The 25,045-nt window shown below is 51.7% G+C and overlaps 2 protein-coding genes across 4 annotated transcripts in view; both read left to right on the top strand.

Moving 5' to 3' along the window:
- The window catches only part of LOC139275516 (ubiquitin-associated and SH3 domain-containing protein A-like), a 156,540-nt gene extending 155,711 nt beyond the window's left edge, over window positions 1-829 (top strand). The window contains exon 10 of the mRNA XM_070892687.1: window positions 698-829. Coding sequence (XP_070748788.1) covers window positions 698-829 — 132 coding nt within the window. The remainder of the gene's footprint in view (window positions 1-697) is intronic.
- On the top strand, window positions 496-24,828 carry sik1 (salt-inducible kinase 1). Of its 3 annotated transcripts, none has more exons than XM_070893269.1 (13): window positions 496-830; window positions 1,655-1,718; window positions 1,815-1,976; window positions 12,840-12,964; window positions 13,063-13,186; window positions 13,343-13,560; window positions 13,909-14,061; window positions 16,986-17,096; window positions 17,334-17,562; window positions 19,959-20,210; window positions 21,454-21,617; window positions 21,723-21,805; window positions 22,770-24,828. In XM_070893269.1, exons 2-13 carry the CDS (start codon window positions 1,658-1,660, stop codon window positions 23,134-23,136), a joined length of 2,049 nt encoding a protein of 682 aa, XP_070749370.1. In that variant the 5' UTR covers window positions 496-830; window positions 1,655-1,657; the 3' UTR covers window positions 23,137-24,828. The 3 variants fall into 3 exon arrangements, with proteins under 3 accessions (XP_070749370.1, XP_070749372.1, XP_070749371.1); XM_070893271.1 differs by having other exon boundaries at window positions 506-830; window positions 17,337-17,562; XM_070893270.1 differs by lacking the exon at window positions 496-830 and adding an exon at window positions 1,551-1,572.
- The last annotated feature ends 217 nt before the right edge of the window (window positions 24,829-25,045 follow it).

The following is a 25,045-nucleotide window of genomic DNA, read 5'->3' as shown; positions in this document are numbered from 1 at the left end:
CTATGGGGAGAGAGAGTGGGATTAGTTTGGGGATGATTACAGGGCTAAGGGTTTAGTTTAGGATTGCTCTCACTGCTACGTAGGGACATTGGGGTTAGCATTTGACCAAGGCACTTCTAATGAACAGTTATTCCATAGGACATAAATAAATCTACAAATCACATCATTCAAATGCAGTGCACTAAATAGTTCCTGATTTAAAGAGGAGAAATGTCCCTGTATCCCAGATTCTTGGCTTTAATGGATCAGTCTTTGTGTTGTGCTGCTTGCAGTTCTCTTTAATTCCGTTCTTGGAGCGTCTGCTCTCAGGCACATTGAGTCATATCCTGTAGTTACAATCCTACCTGTAATTCCGTGTTCTGTATTTTACCCTGGGGCAGCAGGAACAACTCCCTGAGCATTTATTTCCCCTCTCCACTGACTGCTAAACAAGCTGCACGTCACGGAGCTGGGGCCAGAGTTTGAAGAGCAGCCTCAGGCATTGATCGAGTTGTTTTGATGATCAGGGAGCTCGAGGTGACCTTTCCACATGAATTGTTCTCACTCAAGTGCCGAGCTCCTTTGTCACTGGGCCAAAGGGATGATTGAACAGCAGGGGATGTGATGTTGCCTGGTGTGGCTGTGTTCCCAGAGAGTTCAGCACTTCATGCTCTGCTTGCTTGCCCACTTGAACTTGTCATTTCCTGGAACTGCACAGCTCCCCTCGCAGTTCTTGCTAATTGCTGGTTTCTCTGACGTGTTTGGAGCAGTGCCATTACTCAGTGGGAGCTGCTGCTTCTTCGCTTTCTTCATTCTGAACTCGGCATCTGACAACGTGTTAATCATTTAAGGTAACGTTCTAATCATATGTTCATTGGCAACTACATCTGTCTAGTTCAATTCAAATTTCTTTTAAATTTCATACCCAGTCATTGTACAAGTGATCTAGTGCATCTTTTTCCTTATTTGCTTAATTTTATACTCAGCAATGTAAAGGATGGAACATTTCCCACTTCCATTCCCAGAGCAGGTACAGGAGGTTAGAGTAAAGCTCCCGCTACACTGTCCCATCAAACACTCCCAGGGCAGGTACAGCACCGGGTTAGATACAGAGTAAAGCTCCCTCTATACTGTCCCATCAAACACTCCCAGGGCAGGTACAGCACGGGGTTAGATACAGAGTAAAGCTCCCTTTACACTGTCCCATCAAACACTCTCAGGATAGGTACAGGGGGTTAGATACAGAGTAAAGTTCTCTCTACACTGTCCCATCAAACACTCCCAGGGCAGGTACAGCACGGGTTAGATACAGAGTAAAGCTCCCTCTACACTATCCCCATTAATGTGCTTCAATCGCAATTTTTAGAAGTGTGCCCCGCCCATGGGAGTTTGAGCTCTCTATTTCTCACACCACTAAATCTGATTCGAGCCCACCAGTATCTGCATTACATGGGATCTTTAGCTAGTCAGAGCACTCCCATCAGGCAGCTTGCTTCAAGCCAGTGTCCTGGAGGGGGAGCACTGCGTCGTGTCGTCCAATGTGTTTTACAAAGCTTTCCTCAATTAGAAATCTGCTTGGTTTGTTAGCAGGCTGTAAGTGTTTTAATGTAATAATTCAAAAGTTTAAGATGTTTTTGTATGTAAGATGTAACATTGTATTTATTTGATTCCAAAGGTGATGGAGACTAAGGACATGCTGTACATTGTGACGGAGTTTGCCCAGAATGGAGAGATGTTTGGTGAGGCTTTGCTGTTTGGTATTGTGGGTTGAGTTGAAAGCTGATTTCCATGTGCTGTGAAGACGAACAGCAGTAACCACATCCTTTGTACTCCAGATTACCTATCTGCCAACGGCCCACTGAGTGAGAGTCAGGCACGCACCAAGTTCTGGCAGATCCTCACCGCAGTGGAGTACTGTCATAATCACCACATTGTTCACCGGGATCTGAAGAGTGAGAATCTACTGCTCGATGTTAACATGAACATTAAGATCGCAGGTAAGAGCATGTTTCTGTCAACCTCGCTGCTGCCTTGGGGTATGGAGAGAAAGCAGGAAAGGGGTACTGAGGTTGAATGATCAGCCATGATCTTATTGAATGGCGGTGCAGGCTCGAAGGGCCTAATCCTGCACCTATTTTCTATGTTTCTATGTGTCTTGGTGATGCCAGTTACTGGTGATTTACAAGTTTCTGGGTTTGACATGTACTGTGTGTGTGTGTAGGGGACGGGGGAGTGTGTGTGTGTAGGGGACGGGGGAGTGTGTGTGTGTAGGGGACGGGGGAGTGTGTGTGTGTAGGGGACGGGGGAGTGTGTGTGTGTAGGGGACGGGGGAGTGTGTGTGTGTAGGGGACGGGCGAGTGTGTGTGTGTAGGGGACGGGGGAGTGTGTGTGTGTAGGGGACGGGGGAGTGTGTGTGTGTAGGGGACGGGGGAGTGTGTGTGTGTAGGGGACGGGGGAGTGTGTGTGTGTAGGGGACGGGGGAGTGTGTGTGTGTAGGGGACGGGGGAGTGTGTGTGTGTAGGGGACGGGGGAGTGTGTGTAGGGGACGGGGGAGTGTGTGTGTGTAGGGGACGGGGGAGTGTGTGTGTGTAGGGGACGGGGGAGTGTGTGTGTGTAGGGGACGGGGGAGTGTGTGTGTGTAGGGGACGGGGGAGTGTGTGTGTGTGTGTAGGGGACGGGGGAGTGTGTGTGTGTGTGTAGGGGACGGGGGAGTGTGTGTGTGTGTAGGGGACGGGGGAGTGTGTGTGTGTGTGTGTGTAGGGGACGGGGGAGTGTGTGTGTGTGTGTGTGTGTGTGTAGGGGACGGGGGAGTGTGTGTGTGTGTGTGTGTGTGTAGGGGACTGGGGAGTGTGTGTGTGTGTGTGTGTAGGGGACGGGGGAGTGTGTGTGTAGGGAATGGGGGTGTGTGTGTGTGTAGGGGATGTGTGTGTGTGTGTAGGGGATGTGTGTGTGTGTGTAGGGGATGTGTGTGTGTGTGTAGGGGATGTGTGTGTGTGTGTAGGGGATGTGTGTGTGTGTGTAGGGGACGGGTGAGTGTGTGTGTGTGTAGGGGACGGGGGAGTGTGTGTGTGTAGGGGACGGGGGAGTATGTGTGTGTAGAGGACGGGGGAGAGTGTGTGTGTAGGGGACGGGGGAGAGTGTGTGTGTGTGTGTGTGTATATAGAGGACGGGGGAGTGTGTGTGTGTGTGTGTAGAGGACGGGGGAGTGTGTGTGTGTGTGTGTAGAGGACGGGGGAGTATGTGTGTGTGTGTAGGGGACGGGGGAGTGTGTGTGTGTGTGTGTGTGTGTGTAGGGGACGGGGGAGTGTGTGTGTGTGTGTGTAGGGGATGGGGGTGTGTGTGTGTGTAGGGGACGGGTGAGTGTGTGTGTGTGTGTAGGGGACGGGTGTGTGTGTGTGTGTAGGGGACGGGGGAGAGTGTGTGTGTGTAGGGGACGGGGGAGAGTGTGTGTGTGTAGGGGACGGGGGAGAGTGTGTGTGTGTAGGGGACGGGGGAGAGTGTGTGTGTGTAGAGGACGGGGGAGTGTGTGTGTGTGTGTAGAGGACGGGGGAGTGTGTGTGTGTGTGTGTAGAGGACGGGGGAGTGTGTGTGTGTGTGTGTAGAGGACGGGGGAGTGTGTGTGTAGGGGACGGGGGAGTGTGTGTGTGTGTAGGGGACGGGGGAGTGTGTGTGTGTGTAGGGGACGGGGGAGTGTGTGTGTGTAGGGGACGGGGGAGTGTGTGTGTGTAGGGGACGGGGGAGTGTGTGTGTGTAGGGGACGGGGGAGTGTGTGTGTGTGTGTAGGGGACGGGGGAGTGTGTGTGTGTGTGTAGGGGACGGGGGAGTGTGTGTGTGTGTGTAGGGGACGGGGGAGTGTGTGTGTGTGTGTGTGTAGGGGACGGGGGTGTGTGTGTGTGTGTGTAGGGGACGGGGGAGTGTGTGTGTGTGTGTAGGGGACGGGGGAGTGTGTGTGTGTGTGTAGGGGACGGGGGAGTGTGTGTGTGTGTGTAGGGGACGGGGGAGTGTGTGTGTGTGTGTAGGGGACGGGGGAGTGTGTGTGTGTGTGTAGGGGACGGGGGAGTATGTGTGTGTGTAGGGGACGGGGGAGTGTGTGTGTGTGTATAGAGGACGGGGGAGAGTGTGTGTGTGTGTGTGTATATAGAGGACGGGGGAGAGTGTGTGTGTGTGTGTAGGGGACGGGGGAGAGTGTGTGTGTGTAGGGGACGGGGGAGTGTGTGTGTGTAGAGGACGGGGGAGTGTGTGTGTGTGTGTGTAGAGGACGGGGGAGTGTGTGTGTGTGTGTGTGTGTGTGTATAGGGGACGGGGGAGTGTGTGTGTGTGTGTGTGTAGGGGACGGGGGAGTGTGTGTGTGTGTGTGTGTGTGTGTGTGTGTGTGGGGGACGGGGGAGTGTGTGTGTGTGTGTGTGTGTGTGTAGGGGACGGGGGAGTATGTGTGTGTATAGGGGACGGGGGAGAGTGTGTGTGTGTGTAGGGGACGGGGGAGTGTGTGTGTGTGTGTAGGGGACGGGGGAGTGTGTGTGTGTGTGTGTAGGGGACGGGGGAGTGTGTGTGTGTGTATAGAGGACGGGGGAGTGTGTGTGTGTGTGTGTGTGTATAGAGGACGGGGGAGTGTGTGTGTGTGTGTAGGGGACGGGGGAGTGTGTGTGTGCGTGTAGGGACGGGGGAGTGTGTGTGTGTGTGCGTGTAGGGGACGGGGGAGTGTGTGTGTGTGTGTAGGGGACGGGGGAGTGTGTGTGTGTGTGTGTGTAGGGGACGGGGGAGTGTGTGTGTGTGTAGGGGACGGGGGAGTGTGTGTGTGTGTAGGGGACGGGGGAGTGTGTGTGTGTGTAGGGGACGGGGGAGTGTGTGTGTGTGTAGGGGACGGGGGAGTGTGTGTGTGTAGAGGACGGGGGAGTGTGTGTGTGTGTGTGTAGGGGACGGGGGAGTGTGTGTATGTGTGTAGGGGACGGGGAAGTGTGTGTGTGTGTGTGTGTGCGTGTGTAGGGGACGGGGGAGTGTGTGTGTGTGTGTGTAGGGGACGGGGGAGTGTGTGTGTGTAGGGGACGGGTGTGTGTGTGTGTGTGTGTGTGTAGGGGACGGGTGTGTGTGTGTGTGTGTGTGTGTGTAGAGGACGGGGGAGTGTGTGTGTGTGTAGAGGACGGGGGAGTGTGTGTGTGTAGAGGACGGGGGAGTGTGTGTGTGTAGAGGACGGGGGAGTGTGTGTGTGTAGAGGACGGGGGAGTGTGTGTGTGTAGAGGACGGGGGAGTGTGTGTGTGTAGAGGACGGGGGAGTGTGTGTGTGTGTAGAGGACGGGGGAGTGTGTGTGTGTGTAGAGGACGGGGGAGTGTGTGTGTGTGTAGAGGACGGGGGAGTGTGTGTGTGTGTAGAGGACGGGGGAGTGTGTGTGTGTGTGTGTGTATAGAGGACGGGGGAGTGTGTGTGTGTGTAGAGGACGGGGGAGTGTGTGTGTGTGTAGAGGACGGGGGAGTGTGTGTGTGTGTAGAGGACGGGGGAGTGTGTGTGTGTGTAGAGGACGGGGGAGTGTGTGTGTGTGTAGAGGACGGGGGAGTGTGTGTGTGTGTAGAGGACGGGGGAGTGTGTGTGTGTGTAGAGGACGGGGGAGTGTGTGTGTGTATAGAGGACGGGGGAGTGTGTGTGTGTGTGTGTATAGAGGACGGGGGAGTGTGTGTGTGTGTGTGTGTGTGTGTAGGGGACGGGGGAGTGTGTGTGTGTGTGTAGGGGACGGGGGTGTGTGTGTGTGTGTGTAGGGGACGGGGGTGTGTGTGTGTGTGTGTAGGGGACGGGTGTGTGTGTGTGTGTGTAGGGGACGGGGGAGTGTGTGTGTGTAGAGGACGGGGGAGTGTGTGTGTGTGTGTAGAGGACGGGGGAGTGTGTGTGTGTGTGTGTGTGTAGGGGACGGGGGAGTGTGTGTGTGTGTGTGTGTAGGGGACGGGGGAGTGTGTGTGTGTGTGTGTGTGTAGGGGACGGGGGAGTGTGTGTGTGTGTGTGTGTGTAGGGGACGGGGGAGTATGTGTGTGTATAGGGGACGGGGGAGAGTGTGTGTGTGTGTAGGGGACGGGGGAAGAGTGTGTGTGTGTGTAGGGGACGGGGGAGTGTGTGTGTGTGTGTGTGTGTGTGTGTGTAGGGGACGGGGGAGTGTGTGTGTGTGTAGGGGACGGGGGAGTGTGTGTGTGTGTAGGGGACGGGGGAGTGTGTGTGTGTGTGTGTGTAGGGGACGGGGGAGTGTGTGTGTGTGTATATATAGAGGACGGGGGAGTGTGTGTGTGTGTGTGTGTGTGTGTGTATATATAGAGGACGGGGGAGTGTGTGTGTGCGTGTAGGGGACGGGGGAGTGTGTGTGTGCGTGTAGGGGACGGGGGAGTGTGTGTGTGCGTGTAGGGGACGGGGGAGTGTGTGTGTGTGTGTGTAGGGGACGGGGGAGTGTGTGTGTGTGTGTGTGTGTAGGGGACGGGGGAGTGTGTGTGTGTGTAGAGGACGGGGGAGTGTGTGTGTGTGTGTAGGGGACGGGGGAGTGTGTGTGTGTGTGTAGGGGACGGGGGAGTGTGTGTGTGTGTGTGTAGGGGACGGGGGAGTGTGTGTGTGTGTGCGTGTAGGGGACGGGGGAGTGTGTGTGTGTGTGTAGGGGACGGGGGAGTGTGTGTGTGTGTAGGGGACGGGGGAGTGTGTGTGTGTGTGTGTAGGGGACGGGGAAGTGTGTGTGTGTGTGTAGGGGATGGGGGAGTTTGTGTGTGCGTGTGTAGGGGACGGGGGAGTGTGTGTGTGTGTGTGTAGGGGACGGGGGAGTGTGTGTGTGTGTAGGGGACGGGGGAGTGTGTGTGTGTGTGTAGGGGACGGGGGAGTGTGTGTGTGTGTAGGGGACGGGGGAGTGTGTGTGTGTGTGTAGGGGACGGGGGTGTGTGTGTGTGTGTGTGTGTGTGTGTAGAGGACGGCGGAGTGTGTGTGTGTGTAGGGGACGGGGGAGTGTGTGTGTGTGTAGAGGACGGGGGAGTGTGTGTGTGTAGAGGACGGGGGAGTGTGTGTGTGTAGAGGACGGGGGAGTGTGTGTGTGTAGAGGACGGGGGAGTGTGTGTGTGTAGAGGACGGGGGAGTGTGTGTGTGTATAGAGGACGGGGGAGTGTGTGTGTGTAGAGGACGGGGGAGTGTGTGTGTGTGTAGAGGACGGGGGAGTGTGTGTGTGTGTGTAGAGGACGGGGGAGTGTGTGTGTGTGTAGAGGACGGGGGAGTGTGTGTGTGTGTAGAGGACGGGGGAGTGTGTGTGTGTGTGTGTGTGTAGGGGACGGGGGAGTGTGTGTGTGTGTGTGTGTAGGGGACGGGGGAGTGTGTGTGTGTGTGTGTAGGGGACGGGGGAGTGTGTGTGTGTGTGTGTGTGTGTGTAGGGGACGGGGGAGTATGTGTGTGTATAGGGGACGGGGGAGAGTGTGTGTGTGTGTAGGGGACGGGGGAGAGTGTGTGTGTGTGTAGGGGACGGGGGAGTGTGTGTGTGTGTGTGTGTGTGTGTGTGTAGGGGACGGGGGAGTGTGTGTGTGTGTAGGGGACGGGGGAGTGTGTGTGTGTGTGTGTAGGGGACGGGGGAGTGTGTGTGTGTGTAGGGGACGGGGGAGTGTGTGTGTGTGTATATATAGAGGACGGGGGAGTGTGTGTGTGTGTGTGTGTGTGTATATAGAGGACGGGGGAGTGTGTGTGTGCGTGTAGGGGACGGGGGAGTGTGTGTGTGCGTGTAGGGGACGGGGGAGTGTGTGTGTGCGTGTAGGGGACGGGGGAGTGTGTGTGTGTGTGTGTAGGGGACGGGGGAGTGTGTGTGTGTGTGTGTGTGTAGGGGACGGGGGAGTGTGTGTGTGTGTATAGAGGACGGGGGAGTGTGTGTGTGTGTGTAGGGGACGGGGGAGTGTGTGTGTGTGTGTAGGGGACGGGGGAGTGTGTGTGTGTGTGTAGGGGACGGGGGAGTGTGTGTGTGTGTGCGTGTAGGGGACGGGGGAGTGTGTGTGTGTGTGTGTAGGGGACGGGGGAGTGTGTGTGTGTGTGCGTGTAGGGGACGGGGGAGTGTGTGTGTGTGTGTGTGTGTGTAGGGGACGGGGGAGTGTGTGTGTGTGTAGGGGACGGGGGAGTGTGTGTGTGTGTGTGTAGGGGACGGGGAAGTGTGTGTGTGTGTGTAGGGGACGGGGGAGTTTGTGTGTGCGTGTGTAGGGGACGGGGGAGTGTGTGTGTGTGTGTGTAGGGGACGGGGGAGTGTGTGTGTGTGTAGGGGACGGGGGAGTGTGTGTGTGTGTAGGGGACGGGGGAGTGTGTGTGTGTGTAGGGGACGGGGGAGTGTGTGTGTGTGTGTAGGGGACGGGGGTGTGTGTGTGTGTGTGTGTGTGTGTAGAGGACGGGGGAGTGTGTGTGTGTAGAGGACGGGGGAGTGTGTGTGTGTGTAGAGGACGGGGGAGTGTGTGTGTGTAGAGGACGGGGGAGTGTGTGTGTGTAGAGGACGGGGGAGTGTGTGTGTGTAGAGGACGGGGGAGTGTGTGTGTGTAGAGGACGGGGGAGTGTGTGTGTGTATAGAGGACGGGGGAGTGTGTGTGTGTGTAGAGGACGGGGGAGTGTGTGTGTGTGTAGAGGACGGGGGAGTGTGTGTGTGTGTAGAGGACGGGGGAGTGTGTGTGTGTGTAGAGGACGGGGGAGTGTGTGTGTGTGTAGAGGACGGGGGAGTGTGTGTGTGTGTAGAGGACGGGGGAGTGTGTGTGTGTGTAGAGGACGGGGGAGTGTGTGTGTGTGTAGAGGACGGGGGAGTGTGTGTGTGTGTAGAGGACGGGGGAGTGTGTGTGTGTGTGTAGAGGACGGGGGAGTGTGTGTGTGTGTGTAGAGGACGGGGGAGTGTGTGTGTGTAGAGGACGGGGGAGTGTGTGTGTGTAGGGGACGGGGGAGTGTGTGTGTGTGTAGGGGACGGGGGAGTGTGTGTGTGTGTAGGGGACGGGGGTGAGTGTGTGTGTGTAGGGGACGGGGGTGAGTGTGTGTGTGTAGGGGACGGGGGAGTGTGTGTGTGTGTAGGGGACAGGGGAATGTGTGTGTGTGTAGGGGACGGGGGAGTGTGTGTGTGTAGGGGAGCTGTTGGGGAGCGAGTTCCAGGATTGTGACCCAGCGACGATGAAGGAACGGCGATATATTTCCAAGTCAGGATGGTGTGTGTGACTTGAAGGGGAACGTGGAGGTGATGGTGTTCACACGAGCCTGCTGCCCATGTCCTTCTGAGGTGGTGGGTTTGGGGACTGCATTGGGGACTCTGTGATGTTGCGCTGCAGGTCACTCCATGCCACAACTCCCCTATTTACAACAGCCTCCAGTTTCAGATAGTCTGTCATGCAGAAGAATATCGGAGCACTTTATTGTGATATCTTCACAGAGCACAGCACACACAGCTTTCTAAGATGCAGGCTGCTCTCTCGGAACTCCTCTGGAAAGCTGCCGATTGTTTAATGATTAACTATATAGCTGCAGTACACAATACGTCCACATCCACAGTGTGGCGCTACAAGCATTACAAGCTTACAGACATTACATTTATAAAGGATGGAGAGATGACCGTCAGGTAGGCAGTGATGTCCTAGGGGTAACATTTGCTAATGCAGTTCGGGAGTGTTTAAACTAATACGGCAGGGGGATGGGAACCTATGCAGCGAGATAGGGCGAAGTAATATGGAGTCAGAAACAGATGGTAGAAAGGTAAAAAGCAATAGTGGAAGGCCGAGTAAACAAAGGCAAGAAACAAAAAAGGCCACACTACATGATTCTAAAAGGACAAAGGGTGTTAAAAAAACAAGCCTGAAGGCTTTGTGTCTTAATGCAAGGAGTATCCGTAATAAGGTGGATGAATTAACTCTGCAAATAGATGTTAACGGATATGATGTGATTGGGATTACAGAGACGTGGCTCCAGGATGATCAGGGCTGGGAACTCAACATCCAGGGGTATTCAACATTCAGGAAGGATAGAATAAAATGAAAAGGAGGTGGGGTAGCATTGCTGGTTAAAGAGGAGATTAATGCAATAGTTCGGAAGGACATTAGCTTGGATGATGTGGAATCTATATGGGTAGAGCTGCAGAACACCAAAGGGCAAAAAATGTTCGTGGGAGTTGTGTACAGACCTCCAAACAGTAGTAGTGATGTTGGGGAGGGCATCAAACAGGAAATTAGGGGTGCATGCAATAAAGGTGCAGCAGTTATCATGGGTGACTTTAATATGCACATAGATTGGGCTAACCAAACTGGAAGCAATACGGTGGAGGAGGATTTCCTGGAGTGCACAAGGGATGGTTTTCTAGACCAATATGTCAGGAACCAACTAGGGGGGAGGCCATCTTAGACTGGGTGTTGTGTAATGAGAGAGGATTAATTAGCAATCTTGTTGTGCGAGGCCCCTTGGGGAAGAGTGACCATAATATGGTGGAATTCTACATTAGGATGGAGAATGAAACAGTTAATTCAGAGACCATGGTCCAGAACTTAAAAAAGGGTAACTTTGAAGGTATGAGGTGTGAATTGGCTAGGATAGATTGGCGAATGATACTTAAGGGGTTGATTGTGGATGGGCAATGGCAGCCGTTTAGAGACTGCATGGATGAACTACAACAATTGTACATCCCTGCCTGGCGTAAAAATAAAAAAGGGAAGGTGGCTCAACCGTGGCTATCAAGGGAAATCAGGGCTAGTATTAAAGCCAAGGAAGTGGCATACAAATTGGCCAGATATAGCAGTGAACCTGGGGACTGGGAGAAATTTAGAACTCAGCAGAGGAGGACAAAGCGTTTGATTAGGGCAAGGAAAATAGAGTACGAGAGGAAGCTTGCAAGGAACATTAAGATGGACTGCAAAAGCTTCTATAGATATGTAAAGAGAAAAAGGTTAGTAAAGACAAACGTAGGTCCCCTGCAGTCAGAATCAGGGGAAGTCATAACGGGGAACAAAGAAATGGCAGACCAATTGAACAAGTACTTTGGTTCGGTATTCACTAAGGAGGACACAAACAACCTTCCGAATATAAAAGGGGTCAGAGGGTCTAGTAAGAAGGAGGAACTGAAGGAAATCCTTTATTAATCAGGAAATTGTGTTGGGGAAATTGATGGGATTGAAGGCCGATAAATCCCCAGGGTCTGTTGGACTGCATCCCAGAGTACTTAAGGAGGTGGCCTTGGAAATAGCGGATGCATTGACAGTCATTTTCCAACATTCCATTGACTCTGGATCAGTTCCTATCGAGTGGAGGGTAGCAAATGTAACCCCACTTTTTTTTTTTAAAAAGAGGGAGAGAGAAAACAGGGAATTATAGACCGGTCAGCCTGACATCGGTAGTGGGTAAAATGATGGAATCAATTATTAAGGATGTCACAGCAGCGCATTTGGAAAGAGGTGATATGATAGGTCCAAGTCAGCATGGATTTGTGAAAGGGAAATCATGCTTGACAAATCTTCTGGAATTTTTTGAGGATGTTTCCAGTAGAGTGAACAAGGGAGAACCAGTTGATGTGGTATATTTGGACTTTCAGAAGGCTTTCGACAAGGTCCCACACAAGAGATTAATGTGTAAAGTTAAAGCACATGGGATTGGGGGTAGTGTGCTGACATGGATTGAGAACTGGTTGTCAGACAGGAAGCAAAGAGTAGGAGGAAATGGGTACTTTTCAGAATGGCAGGCAGTGACTAGTGGGGTACCGCAAGGTTCTGTGCTGGGGCCCCAGCTGTTTACATTGTACATTAATGATTTGGACGAGGGGATTAAATGTAGTATCTCCAAATTTGCGGATGACACTAAGTTGGGTGGCAGTGTGAGCTGCGAGGAGGATGCTATGAGGCTGCAGAGTGACTTGGATAGGTTAGGTGAGTGGGCAAATGCATGGCAGATGAAGTATAATGTGGATAAATGTGAGGTTATCCATTTTGGTGGTAAAAACAGAGAGACAGACTATTATCTGAATGGTGACAGATTAGGAAAAGGGGAGGTGCAACGAGACCTGGGTGTCATGGTACATCAGTCATTGAAGGTTGGCATGCAGGTACAGCAGACGGTTAAGAAAGCAAATGGCATGTTGGCCTTCATAGCGAGGGGATTTGAGTACAGGGGCAGGGAGGTGTTGCTACAGTTGTACAGGGCCTTGGTGAGGCCACACCTGGAGTATTGTGTACAGTTTTGGTCTCCTAACTTGAGGAAGGACATTCTTGCTATTGAGGGAGTGCAGCGAAGGTTCACCAGACTGATTCCCGGGATGGCGGGACTGACATATCAAGAAAGACTGGATCAACTGGGCTTTTATTCACTGGAGTTCAGAAGAATGAGAGGGGATCTCATAGAAACGTTTAAAATTCTGACGGGTTTAGACAGGTTAGATGCAGGAAGAATGTTCCCAATGTTGGGGAAGTCCAGAACCAGGGGTCACAGTCTAAGGATAAGGGGTAAGCCATTTAGAACCGAGATGAAGAGAAACTTCTTCACCCAGAGAGTGGTGAACCTGTGGAATTCTCTACCACAGAAAGTTGTTGAGGCCAATTCACTAAATATATTCAAAAAGGAGTTGGAGATGTAGTCCTTACTACTAGGGGGATCAAGGGGTATGGCGAGAAAGCAGGAATGGGGTACTGAAGTTGCATGTTCAGCCCTGAACTCCTTGAATGGCGGTGCAGGCTTGAATGGCCTACTCTGGCACCTATTTTCTATGTTTCTATGAAGGAATTTGTGCAATTGGGATGATGAAAGTGAAGACACGATCATGGGTGGAGAACATCCCCAGCCCATGAGGTTAAATTGTACTTTGTATGAGTTGCGTGCTGCTCCTGATACACGACCGGATCTGATACGTTGGCTGAGTAATCCACCTCTTCTTTCCCAGATTTTGGTTTTGGAAACTTCTATAAGCACGGAGAGCCATTGTGTACATGGTGTGGGAGCCCGCCCTATGCAGCACCTGAGGTCTTTGAAGGGAAGGCATATGAAGGGCCGCACATTGACATCTGGGTACGTAAAGCAAAAGGAACTTGTTTGCAGACGGGACGCAGTTGATTCTGGTGCAGGTGAAGAAATAATTGGTACTAAATGTCCTTTTGTTCCAACAGAGTTTGGGAGTAGTGCTGTATGTTTTAGTTTGTGGATCGCTGCCGTTTGATGGGCCAACGTTACCAGTTCTGAGGCAGAGGGTGATAGAGGGCCGTTTCCGAATCCCATTCTTCTTATCTGAAGGTACCTTTGGTCTATGGACACATCATTGCTCGGCAGTACTTTTTCATTGATATTGAACAGTCCTTAGATTAATATGACCAAAAGCCATTGCTGTGTTGTGAAGTTTATGTGCAATTTGAGTTTAATCCCGACTCAAACCGTTCTGTTCTGTGACAGACTGTGAAAATTTAATCCGGCGCATGTTGATGGTGGATCCCACGAAACGGATTACAGTCTCGCAGATTAAGCAGCACCGCTGGATGTTAGCACAGACATCCCTCCAACAACCACTGGATTATTCCCTCAAAGACTACAACTCAAACCTCGGCAATTACAACCAGCAGGTTCTTGGCCTTATGCACAATCTGGGCATCGACAGACAGAAGACTGTTGAGGTAAAGCTGCAGGTGTAATCCCAGGATCTCGAGCCAGTGCTGTGGAGTGAGGGGATGTTTAGGGCAGTGATGTATGTACGAAGTAAGGATGCAAAGTAGATCGTAGTAAATTGAAAACCATTTCCTTTAACGTTAAATATCAGCAAGTAGAAGTAATTTATGAAAAGTAACTTTCCATAATTAAAATTGTTTAAAACGCTGACAGGGCATCCACATTGTGTAGTGCTGGAGTTGAGGATGATGGTGATCATTCCAAGTATCTCGTGTCCAACTTCACAAAGATAGAAGCCGCATTTTTGGATCCTTGTTACTTCATTCCCACCATTCAATGGAACATTTATTTTGCAGTCCTTGCAGAACAGCAGTTACAACCATTTTGCAGCAATTTACTACCTTCTCCTGGAGCGAGTTAAAGAGCACAGAAGTAACCCAGCGGTGAACTGTCTGACTTCAGCCCAATATCACATGCCCAGAACAGCCATCGAACACGTGCAGACAGAGGTGAGTTGTGAACGGTTTCTGCATTTCCGGCGAGATAGTTTTATGTTTTTCTAATGTCTAAAGCAATATTAATGACAAGGCGCAAAAGACTTCTCAGAATTGTGCAGTAATTAGCACAGATCCTGATGAATGGGAGAGATACAAAACAGATAGTAAGAGCTGCAAAAAGGGATTATGAAAAGAAACTTGCAAGGGATATCAAAATCAACAGTTTTTTTACAATTATATTTGGAAAAGTGGGTGGTGTGGGCCCCTTGAGAACAGCCCCTGTCAATGGTAAGGCAATGGCGGACATGTTGAACAATGACTGTCAGTATTTACAGAAGAGGAAGCGGACAGCATGTTGAACATCTCAAGGAAGCTAATACTGAATGTGGGGGGGTGGGTGGGGACTCCCTATAATTAACATCAATAAAGAAACTAATGATACTAAAGAGTGACAAGTCCACAGGACCAGACGGTTTCCATCCCAGGATTTTAAAGGAAGTGGGTAAGAACATTGCAGATACCCTAATTATAATCGTCCAAAGTTCTCTCCATTCAGGATCCCGTCCATTTAGATTGGAAAATTGCACATGTCACTCTGCTGTTTAAGAATGGCGAGAGGGAAACCAGGGAGCTATAGACCAGTTAGCCCAATGTCTGTTGGGGAAATTGCTGGAGTCTAGAATTAAGGATAGGGTAACTGAACACCTTGAAAATGTTCATCTGATCAGGGAGAGCAGTCTGGATTTATAAAGGGTGGGTCCATGCCTGACAAACCTGATTGAATGTTTTGAAGCGGTGATTATAGTAGTGGACAGAGGAATCTCTCAGTTATTTATATGGAATTCCAAAAGGTATTTGATAAAGTCCCACATAACAGAGTGTTAACTAAAGTTAAAGCCCATAGAATTGAGGGTAAATTGCTGAGCTGGTTAGGGAATTGGCTGAGTGGCAGGAGACAGAGTAGGGATAATGGGCAGGTACTCAAATTGGCAGGATGGTGACTCGTGGTGTCCCACAGGGATCAGTGTCGGGACCTCAGCTATTCACCGGATTTATTAACGACTTAGCTGACTGTATAGAAAGCCACATATCTAAGTTTGCTGATGACACAAAGATAGGATGCATTGTAAACCGTGTAGATGGAAGCATAAAATTACAAAGATATTAATAGATTGTGAGTGGGCAAGATTGGCAAATGGATTTCAATTTCGGCAAATGTGAGGTCATCCACTTTACACCTTAAAAAAAAAAAGGAGAGAACTGGGTGGTTGTAAATGGTGATAAACAGTGGAGAAGGTGACTTGGGTGTGTGCATAAATTATTAAAAAGGCATGGACAGGTACAGAAAATAATCAAAAAGGCTGTTGGATTGCTGGCCTTTATATGTAGAGGACTACAATGCAAGGGTGTAGAAGTTGTGCTGCAGCTGTACAAAGCCCTGGTTAGACCACACCTGGAGTACTGTGAGCAGTTCTGGGCACCACACCTTGTATTTTCTGTGGAGGGAGTGCAACATAGGTTTACAGAATGATACCTGGGGGCTGAAATTCAGCCTGCCGATACGGCCCATCACTGCCGGAAAGCGGCAATCCCGCAGTGGTGTCGAATGGCTGCCGCTTGCAAAATTCTCCCCGGGGGGTTTTCTGGTGGTCCCCGCTGCTGCCAAACATTCCTCCGCGCATCATCAAAGCGCGCACCGCGTCCCGCAAGCACAATTCACCGGAGAAAATCTTGCGGCCGCCGCATGGCGCCCCCGGCAGTTTCTTTGTTTGCAGTGTGTGTAAAATGGCGGTGCGGCCTCCATTAAAGGGGAGGGCGCACTGCCGCAGCCGCCATTTTACTTTTTTTTTTTATCAGCCGACTGCCAGGTCGGGCCAACAATTATCGGCCCGGGTTCGGCCGGACCACCAACAGGCAGCCTGCACCCCCCCCCCCCCCCCCGCTTTGGTGCCAGGCCGCTGGCCTGGCCGAAACCCTCCCTGGTGGCCCAACTTTAAAAAACTGCAGAGCTCGCAGTGGCCCTCCCCTTTAACTGAAGTGGGGGGGGCCGCTCGGGGAAAACCACGAAAGAGCTGAATTTTGTAAGATAGGCCTCCACATCCACCATGGCAGCTCCTCAAAAACAGCAGGTGGGCCTGAACTTCTACCTCCCGGGCTCCAGGTTAAATTATGAGATTACACAAATTAGGGTTGTGTTTCCTGAAATTTAGACGGTTAAGGGGTGATTTGATTGAAGTTTAAGATATTAAGAGAACAGATGGGGTAGATAAGTAACTGTACCTGCTGGCTGGACAGTCCAGGACTAGGGGGCGTTTGGAACTCTCTTCTGCAAACGGCAATTGTTAATTTTAAATCTGAGATTGATAGATTTTTTGTTAATCAAAGGTAATAAAGAATATGGGGTCACGGTGGGTATGTGGAGTTAGGTCACGGTGGGTATGTGGAGTTAGGTCACGGTGGGTATGTGGCGTTAGGTCACGGTGGGTATGTGGAGTTAGGTCACGGTGGGTATGTGGAGTTAGGTCACGGTGGGTATGTGGAGTTAGGTCACGGTGGGTATGTGGAGTTAGGTCACGGTGGGTATGTGGAGTTAGGTCACGGTGGGTATGTGGAGTTAGGTCACGGTGGGTATGTGGAGTTAGGTCACGGTGGGTATGTGGAGTTAGGTCACGGTGGGTATGTGGAGTTAGGTCACGGTGGGTATGTGGAGTTAGGTCACGGTGGGTATGTGGAGTTAGGTCACGGTGGGTATGTGGAGTTAGGTCACGGTGGGTATGTGGAGTTAGGTCACAGATCACTTTGGATGGTGGAAAAGACTCGATGGGCTCAATGGCCTCCTGTTCCGATGTTCCTAACACACAGTCCCTGTAATAATCGCTCTCATTTAGGGTTTCCATGCTCCTCCGTCTGGTCACTATGCATTTATTGGCTTTTAGGTGTGTCGGGAGACTCTTGCTGTGGAATTGATGAACCCTCGTGTACAAGTCGGACCCCTCTCCACACCCATGCTTCACAGTGACCTGGAATGTGACCTCGCTTGTTTTCAGGTTTGTCCAAGAATATTGTGCAATGAATAGAATACATTTAGAAGGACAAACAATTTATCTCTGATTTACCATTGTTAAATATCGAGGAATAATAAACTACATTTTTTGTTAAACTGTGATTGGCCGCTGAGCGCTGGAAAATCTCGTGTTTCACTTTGCATTCTATTTTTTAGATTGTATGAAGTAACTGATTACACTAGAAAAGTAACCACTTTCGGTTTGCATTTACTGATTAAGCAGCCAATCCTTCCCCTGGTGGATGCATCGGTCAATGTTCTGATCAGGAATCGATCAATGTCTCCCAATAACTTGCTGGAAACTGCAATCCACGAGGAGGTGCGGCAGGAGCAGGGCCTGGAGGAAGATGTGATGGGAAAACTGCCGAGCTCCTCGCACGTTGTAAGCAGTACAAGTCGGCGACACACAGTCGCTGAGGTGTCTGCGCACTTCAGCCGCACTGCTCCTTGTAAGTTTCTGCCTAATATCTTGTAGCTTCAGTCAGTCGCGGAGTGTGAGTAGCCTGGCTTTCTCAGTTGCTGTGGAGATTTTAAGGGCGGTGCATATTTAAGGCTCTGAGGGCCTGGGGATAGCAATGTTACCCAACACTGAGATTTGTCCCCAGTGTCTGCTTACTGCTTCCCTTCACCATGGTGCCACCATCTCCACCCGTGTCGCTTCAAGCAACAGGCTGCTTCACGGTGAAATAAACATTTTGTTGATGAGCTTTGAGTGTTCTGATCCTAACATGCGGCAGTGCTTTAATATTCTACATCACCAGTTTTATAAGGCCAGGAGTGTTCTACCAATAGTATTGGGGAGGGTCCTGGCTGTGGTTTCGGGTCCCCAGGTGTAGCAGTGTTTTGAGGGAGTTCCAAATTCTGAAAGCAAAAGCTGGGAGTCCTGAGGTTGTGGGAACATGAGAGAAATCGTGAGATGTGGGAGTGTTGAGAGTTTAGAGCTCTGCTTTATCCTACTGAGCGTTTCCTGGGCTCCAGGAGGATGTGCTGGGTCTGTTCGCTGCATTAGATGGGTTCAGAATCTATCAATATTTGGGTTACTGGGACAGAGCAAGCTTGAGAAGGGACTCCAGGGGAAGGGGCCCCAAACTGCTATTGTCTCTTTTAAAGCCGTAAGGCACCCACCCTTCCACTCCAATCCCACTCATTGGTATCCACACCTAACCCTTTTATACTGATACAGCCCACTGATTTCCCCATCAGCGCCTTCCTGTCGTTAAATGTTTCACTGCTTTATAATAAAAAGAACTTCACAGGGTGTAGTCCCAACCTCGTGAGCCCAGTAATACCCACACAATTAATTAGCTTTGTCCACTTGAGGCCTTTAATGAGCAAACAAGAATACCTCTTCATAGCTCAAATATCCATTGGAGTCCTTGGCCACGGTCTACAAGCTTCAGTGAAAGTTTAAGATAAGCCACAATTCGGTGGTTAAATGTAATTTATCTTTTGGCGAAATATGTAATTATAAATGTTTAGTCTACAATCTTATTTTAGACGTGGAGTGTTCAGTTACTTGGGGCGAAAGAGACGAATAATCTCTTTCCCCCCCCCCCCAAAAGCATTTTGATCATCAACACCCTCAGACCGACTGAGCCATTGTCTCCGACTGACAGAGACACACCCACTCAGACCGACAGCCATTGTCTCCGACTGACACAGAGACACACCCACTCAGACCGACAGCCATTGTCTCCGACTGACAGAGACACAGAGACACACCCACTCAGAACGACTGAGCCATTGTCTCCGACTGACAGACACACCCACTCAGACCGACAGCCATTGTCTCCGACTGACAGAGACACAGAGACACACCCACTCAGACCGACTGAGCCATCGTCTCCGACTGACACAGACACAGAGACACACCCACTCAGAACGACTGAGCCATTGTCTCCGACTGACAGACACACCCACTCAGACCGACAGCCATTGTCTCCGACTGACAGAGACACACCCACTCAGACCGACTGAGCCATTGTCTCCGACTGACACAGACACACCCACTCAGACCGACAGCCATTGTCTCCGACTGACAGAGACACAGAGACACACCCACTCAGACCGACTGAGCCATTGTCTCCGACTGACACAGACACCGAGACACACCCACTCAGACCGACTGAGCAATTGTCTCCGACTGACAGAGACACAGAGACACACCCACTCAGACCGACTGAGCCATTGTCTCCGACTGACACAGACACCGAGACACACCCACTCAGACCGACTGAGCAATTGTCTCCGACTGACAGAGACACACCCACTCAGACCGACTGAGCCATCGTCTCCGACTGACAGTGACACAGAGACACACCCACTCAGACCGACTGAGCCATTGTCTCCGACTGACAGAGACACACCCACTCAGACCGACTGAGCCATTGTCTCCGACTGACAGTGACACAGAGACACACCCACTCAGACCGACTGAGCCATCGTCTCCGACTGACAGTGACACAGAGACACACCCACTCAGACCGACTGAATCCTTCATCCCTGTCGCTCACGTTTTCTCACCGCTGGTTTTAATGCTAAATGTGACCAAAATGTTTGAAAACAGGAAGTACAGTTTGCGGACAGGAAGCTTTACATAGTCAAGTTTTTAATCATAAATGTCATCCTTTTTCTGTGAAATTGGAATAAAACATCAGACGAGCTCAGTGTTTGGGACAATGTGATTGAATTTATATTTGAAAAAGTAGTGACTATGTAGAAGTGTGGGTTTGGGATCTGTGGTGATTGCACCGTTACTTGGGAGAGGTCAGCACTGAAACAGTGCAGCTGAAATCCTCGTGACACTGCAAAGGGCAGCAGCATTGACCGTCTCCACTTTCCACAGGTGTCTGTGCCGCCCCCCAGCCCAGCATACCCGAGGGTGCATCATCCGACAGCTGCCTAATGTCCTCCTCCAACGGTGGGTTCCACGCCACAAACAGTTCGGGCCTTCCAGACCCGGCCATGCCTCCACCATTGGTCTACACCACCTCTGCAACTCCCATACTGCAGGCGCAGGGAGCAGGGAGCAGCGGCACTCCACTCCCAGGGACCTTCCAGGAAGGGAGACGGGCCTCGGACACCTCACTAACTCCAGGTACATCTGCAGCACAGCCTAGCATTTACCCCTACTGGGGAGGGTTTTAAATGCACGCACGTGTGGGTGAGCCAGTGGTGGGAGGGCGGGGGGTGGGGGGGGGGAGTGGGGCCTTGGAGGAGTGGGGGGGGGGAGGAGAGAGTGGGGCCTCGGAGGGGTGGGGGGGAGAGAGGAGAGAGTGGGGCCTAGGAGTGGGGGGGGTGTTGGGAGCCGGGGCCAGTAGGGAAATGGGTGGGGGGAGGAGTGAGGCCTGGGAAGGGTGGGGGTGGAGGAAGGAGGAGAGGAAGGGTGGGGTGTGGTGGGGGGGGCGCGGGGCCCGGGGTGTGGGGCCGACACTCAGTGCTGTTGCTGGCTCAGGGGGTGGGGGTTGGGCCTGGGGGGAGTGTAGGGTGGGGGGGGGGGCTCTGGGTGTGGGCCGACACTCAGCGCTGTTGCTGGCCCGCGGGATGGGGTTTGGACCTGGGGGGGGGGGGGGGTGAGGTGGGTCCGGGGGGAGGAGATTGGGCCCGGGGGGGGGGAGGTGGGTCCGGGGGGAGGAGATTGGGCCCGGGGTGTAGGGGGGGTGGGCTCAGGGTGTGGGCCGACACTCGGCGCTGTTGCTGGCCCGCGGGTGGGGTTTGGGCCTGGGGGGAGTGTAGGGTGGGGTGGACCCGGGGAGGTGGGCCTGGGGGGGGGGGGGGGGAGGTAGGCCCGGGGGGAGGAGATTGGGCCCGGGGAGGTGGGCCTGGGGCGGGGGGAGGTAGGCCCGGGGTGTGGGTGGGGTGGGCTCAGGGTGTGGGCCGACACTCAGCGCTGTAGCTGGCCCGCGGGATGGGGTTTGGGCCTGGGGGGAGTGTAGGGTGGGGTGGACCCGGGGAGGGGTGCCTGGGTGGGGCGGGGGGAGGTAGGCCCGGGGTGTGGGTGGGGTGGGGGGAGGTGGGCCCGGGGTGTGGGCCGACACTCAGCGCTGTTTCTGGCCCGCGGGATGGGGTTTGGACCTGGGGGGGGGGGGGTGAGGTGGGCCCGGGGGGAGGAGATTGGGCCCGGGGTGTGGGTGGGGTGGGGGGAGGTGGGCTCGGGGTGTGGGCCGACACTCGGCGCTGTTGCTGGCCCGTGGGATGGGGTTTGGGCCTGGGGGGAGTGTAGGGTGGGGTGGACCCGGGGAGGTGGGCCTGGGGCGGGGGGAGGTAGGCCCGGGGTGTGGGTGAGGTGGGCTCGGGGTGTGGGCCGACACTCAGCGCTGTAGCTGTTGCTGTTTTTTCAGGGCTGAAGCCGTTCCGACAGCAGCTGCGGAAAAGCACCAGAGCAAAAGGATTCTTTGGGCTGAACAAAATCACCGGGTTTACTCGGCAAGTCTGGCTGTCTCCGTCATGTATGGGGCCTCGGAATCGTCTGTCCCTCCAGCAGCCACCCAGCAGCCCCCAGCAGGTACAGCTCCGCCAATCCCAGCAATGTTATATCTCTAGTTTCTGACATTTGGTCTTTTCAGCGAGTGCTTGCGCCTGTTGTTGACGTATTGTGTTTGTGACACAGATTGTGAGTGTTGCACCCAGTCTGGCCCTTGGCTGCTCCACAGGAGACCGCAAACTGCTGGACCAAGTTTTGCACCAACAGAGGTGAGCGTTGTACAGCTGTCTTGCTCTCTCTCACTTTGTTGCTTTAAACGTGGAATTACGCACACACTCGTTGTAGTAATGGCAGGATCAGCTCTTTTACTGTACAAACCCAGTGTGAAAGTCACAAAAGCAGCTGTCTGCTTGTTCCGATTTCCGTGACTGCTTGTGACACACACACCTTCCGAGTTTCCAGTGTCTAATGTGTGTGTCCAACAAACGGCCAGTTCCATCTCTTATCCCTAAAAATTCTTTGAACTCTTTTTCCTTGCATAGTACATACTGACAATTAACATGCAGACAACAGAGAATCAAATGGCATTGTCCTGAAATCACGGCTAACTGCTTTTGGAATTACTATACACAAACCAGATCGTTTCCTCACATAATAACAAATGGTACATTCAAATACTTAACATACAGACGGTCCTGAAGTACTGTACACAAAGCAGGTGACCGGCAGGAGTTTCTCCGATGCCATGCACAGATAGTATCTGATGCTTACAAATAATGAACGTACAGATAAACGACCGGCTGCTCATTATCCTGGTCAAGTCTCCCACCATCAAGCACTGTAAACACACCACTGAGCCGATAGACACAGTTCAATGGTTAAATGGCTCCAACCCCTTCAACCTTCAACCCCTTCGATTTCTCCAGACTGCGCCAAAGTGTTTCAGAAATGCGGGCTTTTGCTCCCACAGTGAGCAGCAATTAAAATGATCGTCAGTGGGTTCCCACTGCTCGCTGTCCAGTGACTGATGCTGGGTAGCGAGGGTTATAGCCTCCCGGTTGCCCACAGTGGCCTGATCACTGTCTAAAAGCAGAAAGCGTGTCCACATGGGTGGGGAACTCAGACCTATTGGTCTGCACCCCAGGGGGGTTCGATGGGATTAGGTTTTGTCTGAAATCAATGGCTGGGGGTGGATTGTGAATCATGTGTCTAATTGCTAACTTCTGTTTGCAGAATGCTGCAGCTGAGATATCGGAGCAGCCCCCAGCCCACGGGGACTCTTGCTTTCCAGAGCGTACTGCAATCAGCACCATATGGTTTTAAAACTGCACCTCACCCAACTCCCCCTCTCCTTCTGTCGGACTTTCCCCACGAAGACTCTGAGATGGTCTACACAGCTCAGTCGCAGCTGAGCTGCCTGGTGGGTGTCAGCCTGCCTCATCCTCCCAGCACTCGCACTTTGGATTTACATCCCACATTCTCCGAGTTCCTCCAACAAGCTCCGTTCACGTTGCCGGAGCAGAGCGAGGGGCTGGGAGTGGACTGTGAAATGGAGGATCTCTCAGCAGTGCAACTTGGCAACATTGTTCTGGTGAATTAAGCCACTCGGGTCGTGCGAACACTGAACTCTGCAACCTCTAAAGCAATAAAACCTTCAGTCTGTGATATTCTGATAAACAGCCGGGCCCACTCGACAAAAGTCAATCAACAAAGTCAATTGTCAGTTTGTCGTTACTTGTGAAGTATTTGTGTCTGACTTCAGTAACCAAAGGATGATTCCACTTCCCCATCAATGTTTATAAGCTGCAATCTAAAGCATAAGGCACTTTAGTTACCGATTCACCAAAAGGATGAGAACACAGGCCTGTCCAATCAGCTGGTGAGCTGGTTTACGGACAGAATTACCTCAAGGAAACAATTGTACACCAGGATGTGTCGAGCCTCTCGTTGAGATCAGCCACTGTAAAACACACTGGCCCGAATATTGCAACTCTGCTCCAACCAGCAAGCTTTGTTTTACGGAAGTGAATTTACTAAATCACTGGAAAAAATTGACATTCATCTCCGACAGGAATCCTGGGATTTCACAGCTAAACGTTCCAATAGAATGTGGGAAATCCACCCGGCCTCAACACCAAGCCCCGTGCATTGCTGGAGTTTGGTCCCGGGGTTTATCAGGCAAATGTGTTGATCGAGAATCCAGAGGAGATCGAGATTCTGCTGCTCGTCTAGGTCCAGTTATGAATTATTCCACTTTTTAGGGACTGTGCAATAATCTGTTCGTTTGTATCTGATGCAAAGAGTAAATGAACAATTTTTAAGAACATTATTTAAGTGTCGGAGATACAATAGTCGCTTGTATTTGTTTAAATTGATTTTTAATTTTTTTAAAGAATTTCCAAATGAATCTGCTGTGGTTGCTGTGATTTCCGTGTGTTACAATGGGCCCAGTTACTCCCAGATTCAAGGGCAGATTGATTTGGAGACCGCATGCTGGAAGTCAGCAGGTCAGGCAGCATCTGTGGAGAGAGAAACCGAGTTACGTTTCAGTTCGATCACCTTTCGGCACAACTGCCTTCCACCTCAAACTGGCTTCTCAAAACAGTATTCCTAAACAAGTCAAAGCTTTTGACCGAATCAATGGAGGGAGGACTTAGTGCTTCTGCACATTCCCATTGCACACTTGTTGACTCTGCTGCCTTGCCTCATTGGGTTGTAACCAGCGCCTCTCTCGAAGGCCAGTGGTTTTGACAGTATTGAGCAGATTTAAAGCATCAAACTCTCTTCCCTCAGCCTGCTATTGCCCAGACATCGTGTTAGCTCCGTCACTGGGTCTCTGCAGCTTGTGTCTGGACATTGAGGGTGGAGAGGTTTACTCCTGTGATCTGTAGCTAACTTGGGGGGAGGAGGAGGAGGAGGGGTGGGGGGGGGTGGTCTGCTTTCGCTGCCCCAGGAGACCGCTCACACCTCCAGCACGCAAGTCTTCTCTTACTGTTTTCTTTAACCTCCCTGCATTGCTGGTTTGACCAATCCTCATTTATTCTCATTCAAGACCCAAGGGAAGAGGGAATATAATTTAAAATATCGACGACTGAACTGGGATTGGATGTTGAAATCTGAGGGTTACTGAATTTTAGGAAGCAGTTGATCCAGCCGAAGGTAAATACGCACACACACTGACTAATTGCTCATTCATGTTTTTTGTTCAATTGACCAATGTTTAGATGTTTCAATTTATTTGTGACTATTTATTGATTTTAAACAAATAAAACTGGCTTTCAGGTTTATTATATGTTCGATTGCTCCGTGTTGTCCTTTATAGCACCTGTGGGACAGCAAGCTACATACTTACACCTTTATAGTACCTGCTATCCCTCACTGTCCCAGTGGGCCTTCTCACAGCGAGCTACATACTTACACCAGTCTCCTGACTGATTCTCAGTAACCAGACTCCGCTAACAATCACTGCCAATCCTGCACACACACATTGCCATCGGCCCATAGGCAGA

Source organism: Pristiophorus japonicus, chromosome 11, assembly GCF_044704955.1.
Source record: "Pristiophorus japonicus isolate sPriJap1 chromosome 11, sPriJap1.hap1, whole genome shotgun sequence".
NCBI classification, from domain to species: Eukaryota; Metazoa; Chordata; class Chondrichthyes; family Pristiophoridae; genus Pristiophorus; species Pristiophorus japonicus.
This window is presented reverse-complemented; position numbering and strand designations above follow the sequence as displayed.

What these genes read in the sequence shown, in the direction of transcription:
- sik1 (XM_070893269.1), top strand. Translation starts at nt 1,658, where the DNA reads ATGGAGACTAAGGACATGCTGTACATTGTGACGGAGTTTGCCCAGAAT. An exon ending in TCGAACACGTGCAGACAGAG is followed by an intron (nt 14,062 to 16,985) that starts GTGAGTTGTGAA and finishes ATTGGCTTTTAG; the next exon opens with GTGTGTCGGGAGACTCTTGC. An exon ending in CACCCAGCAGCCCCCAGCAG is followed by an intron (nt 21,618 to 21,722) that starts GTACAGCTCCGC and finishes TTTGTGACACAG; the next exon opens with ATTGTGAGTGTTGCACCCAG.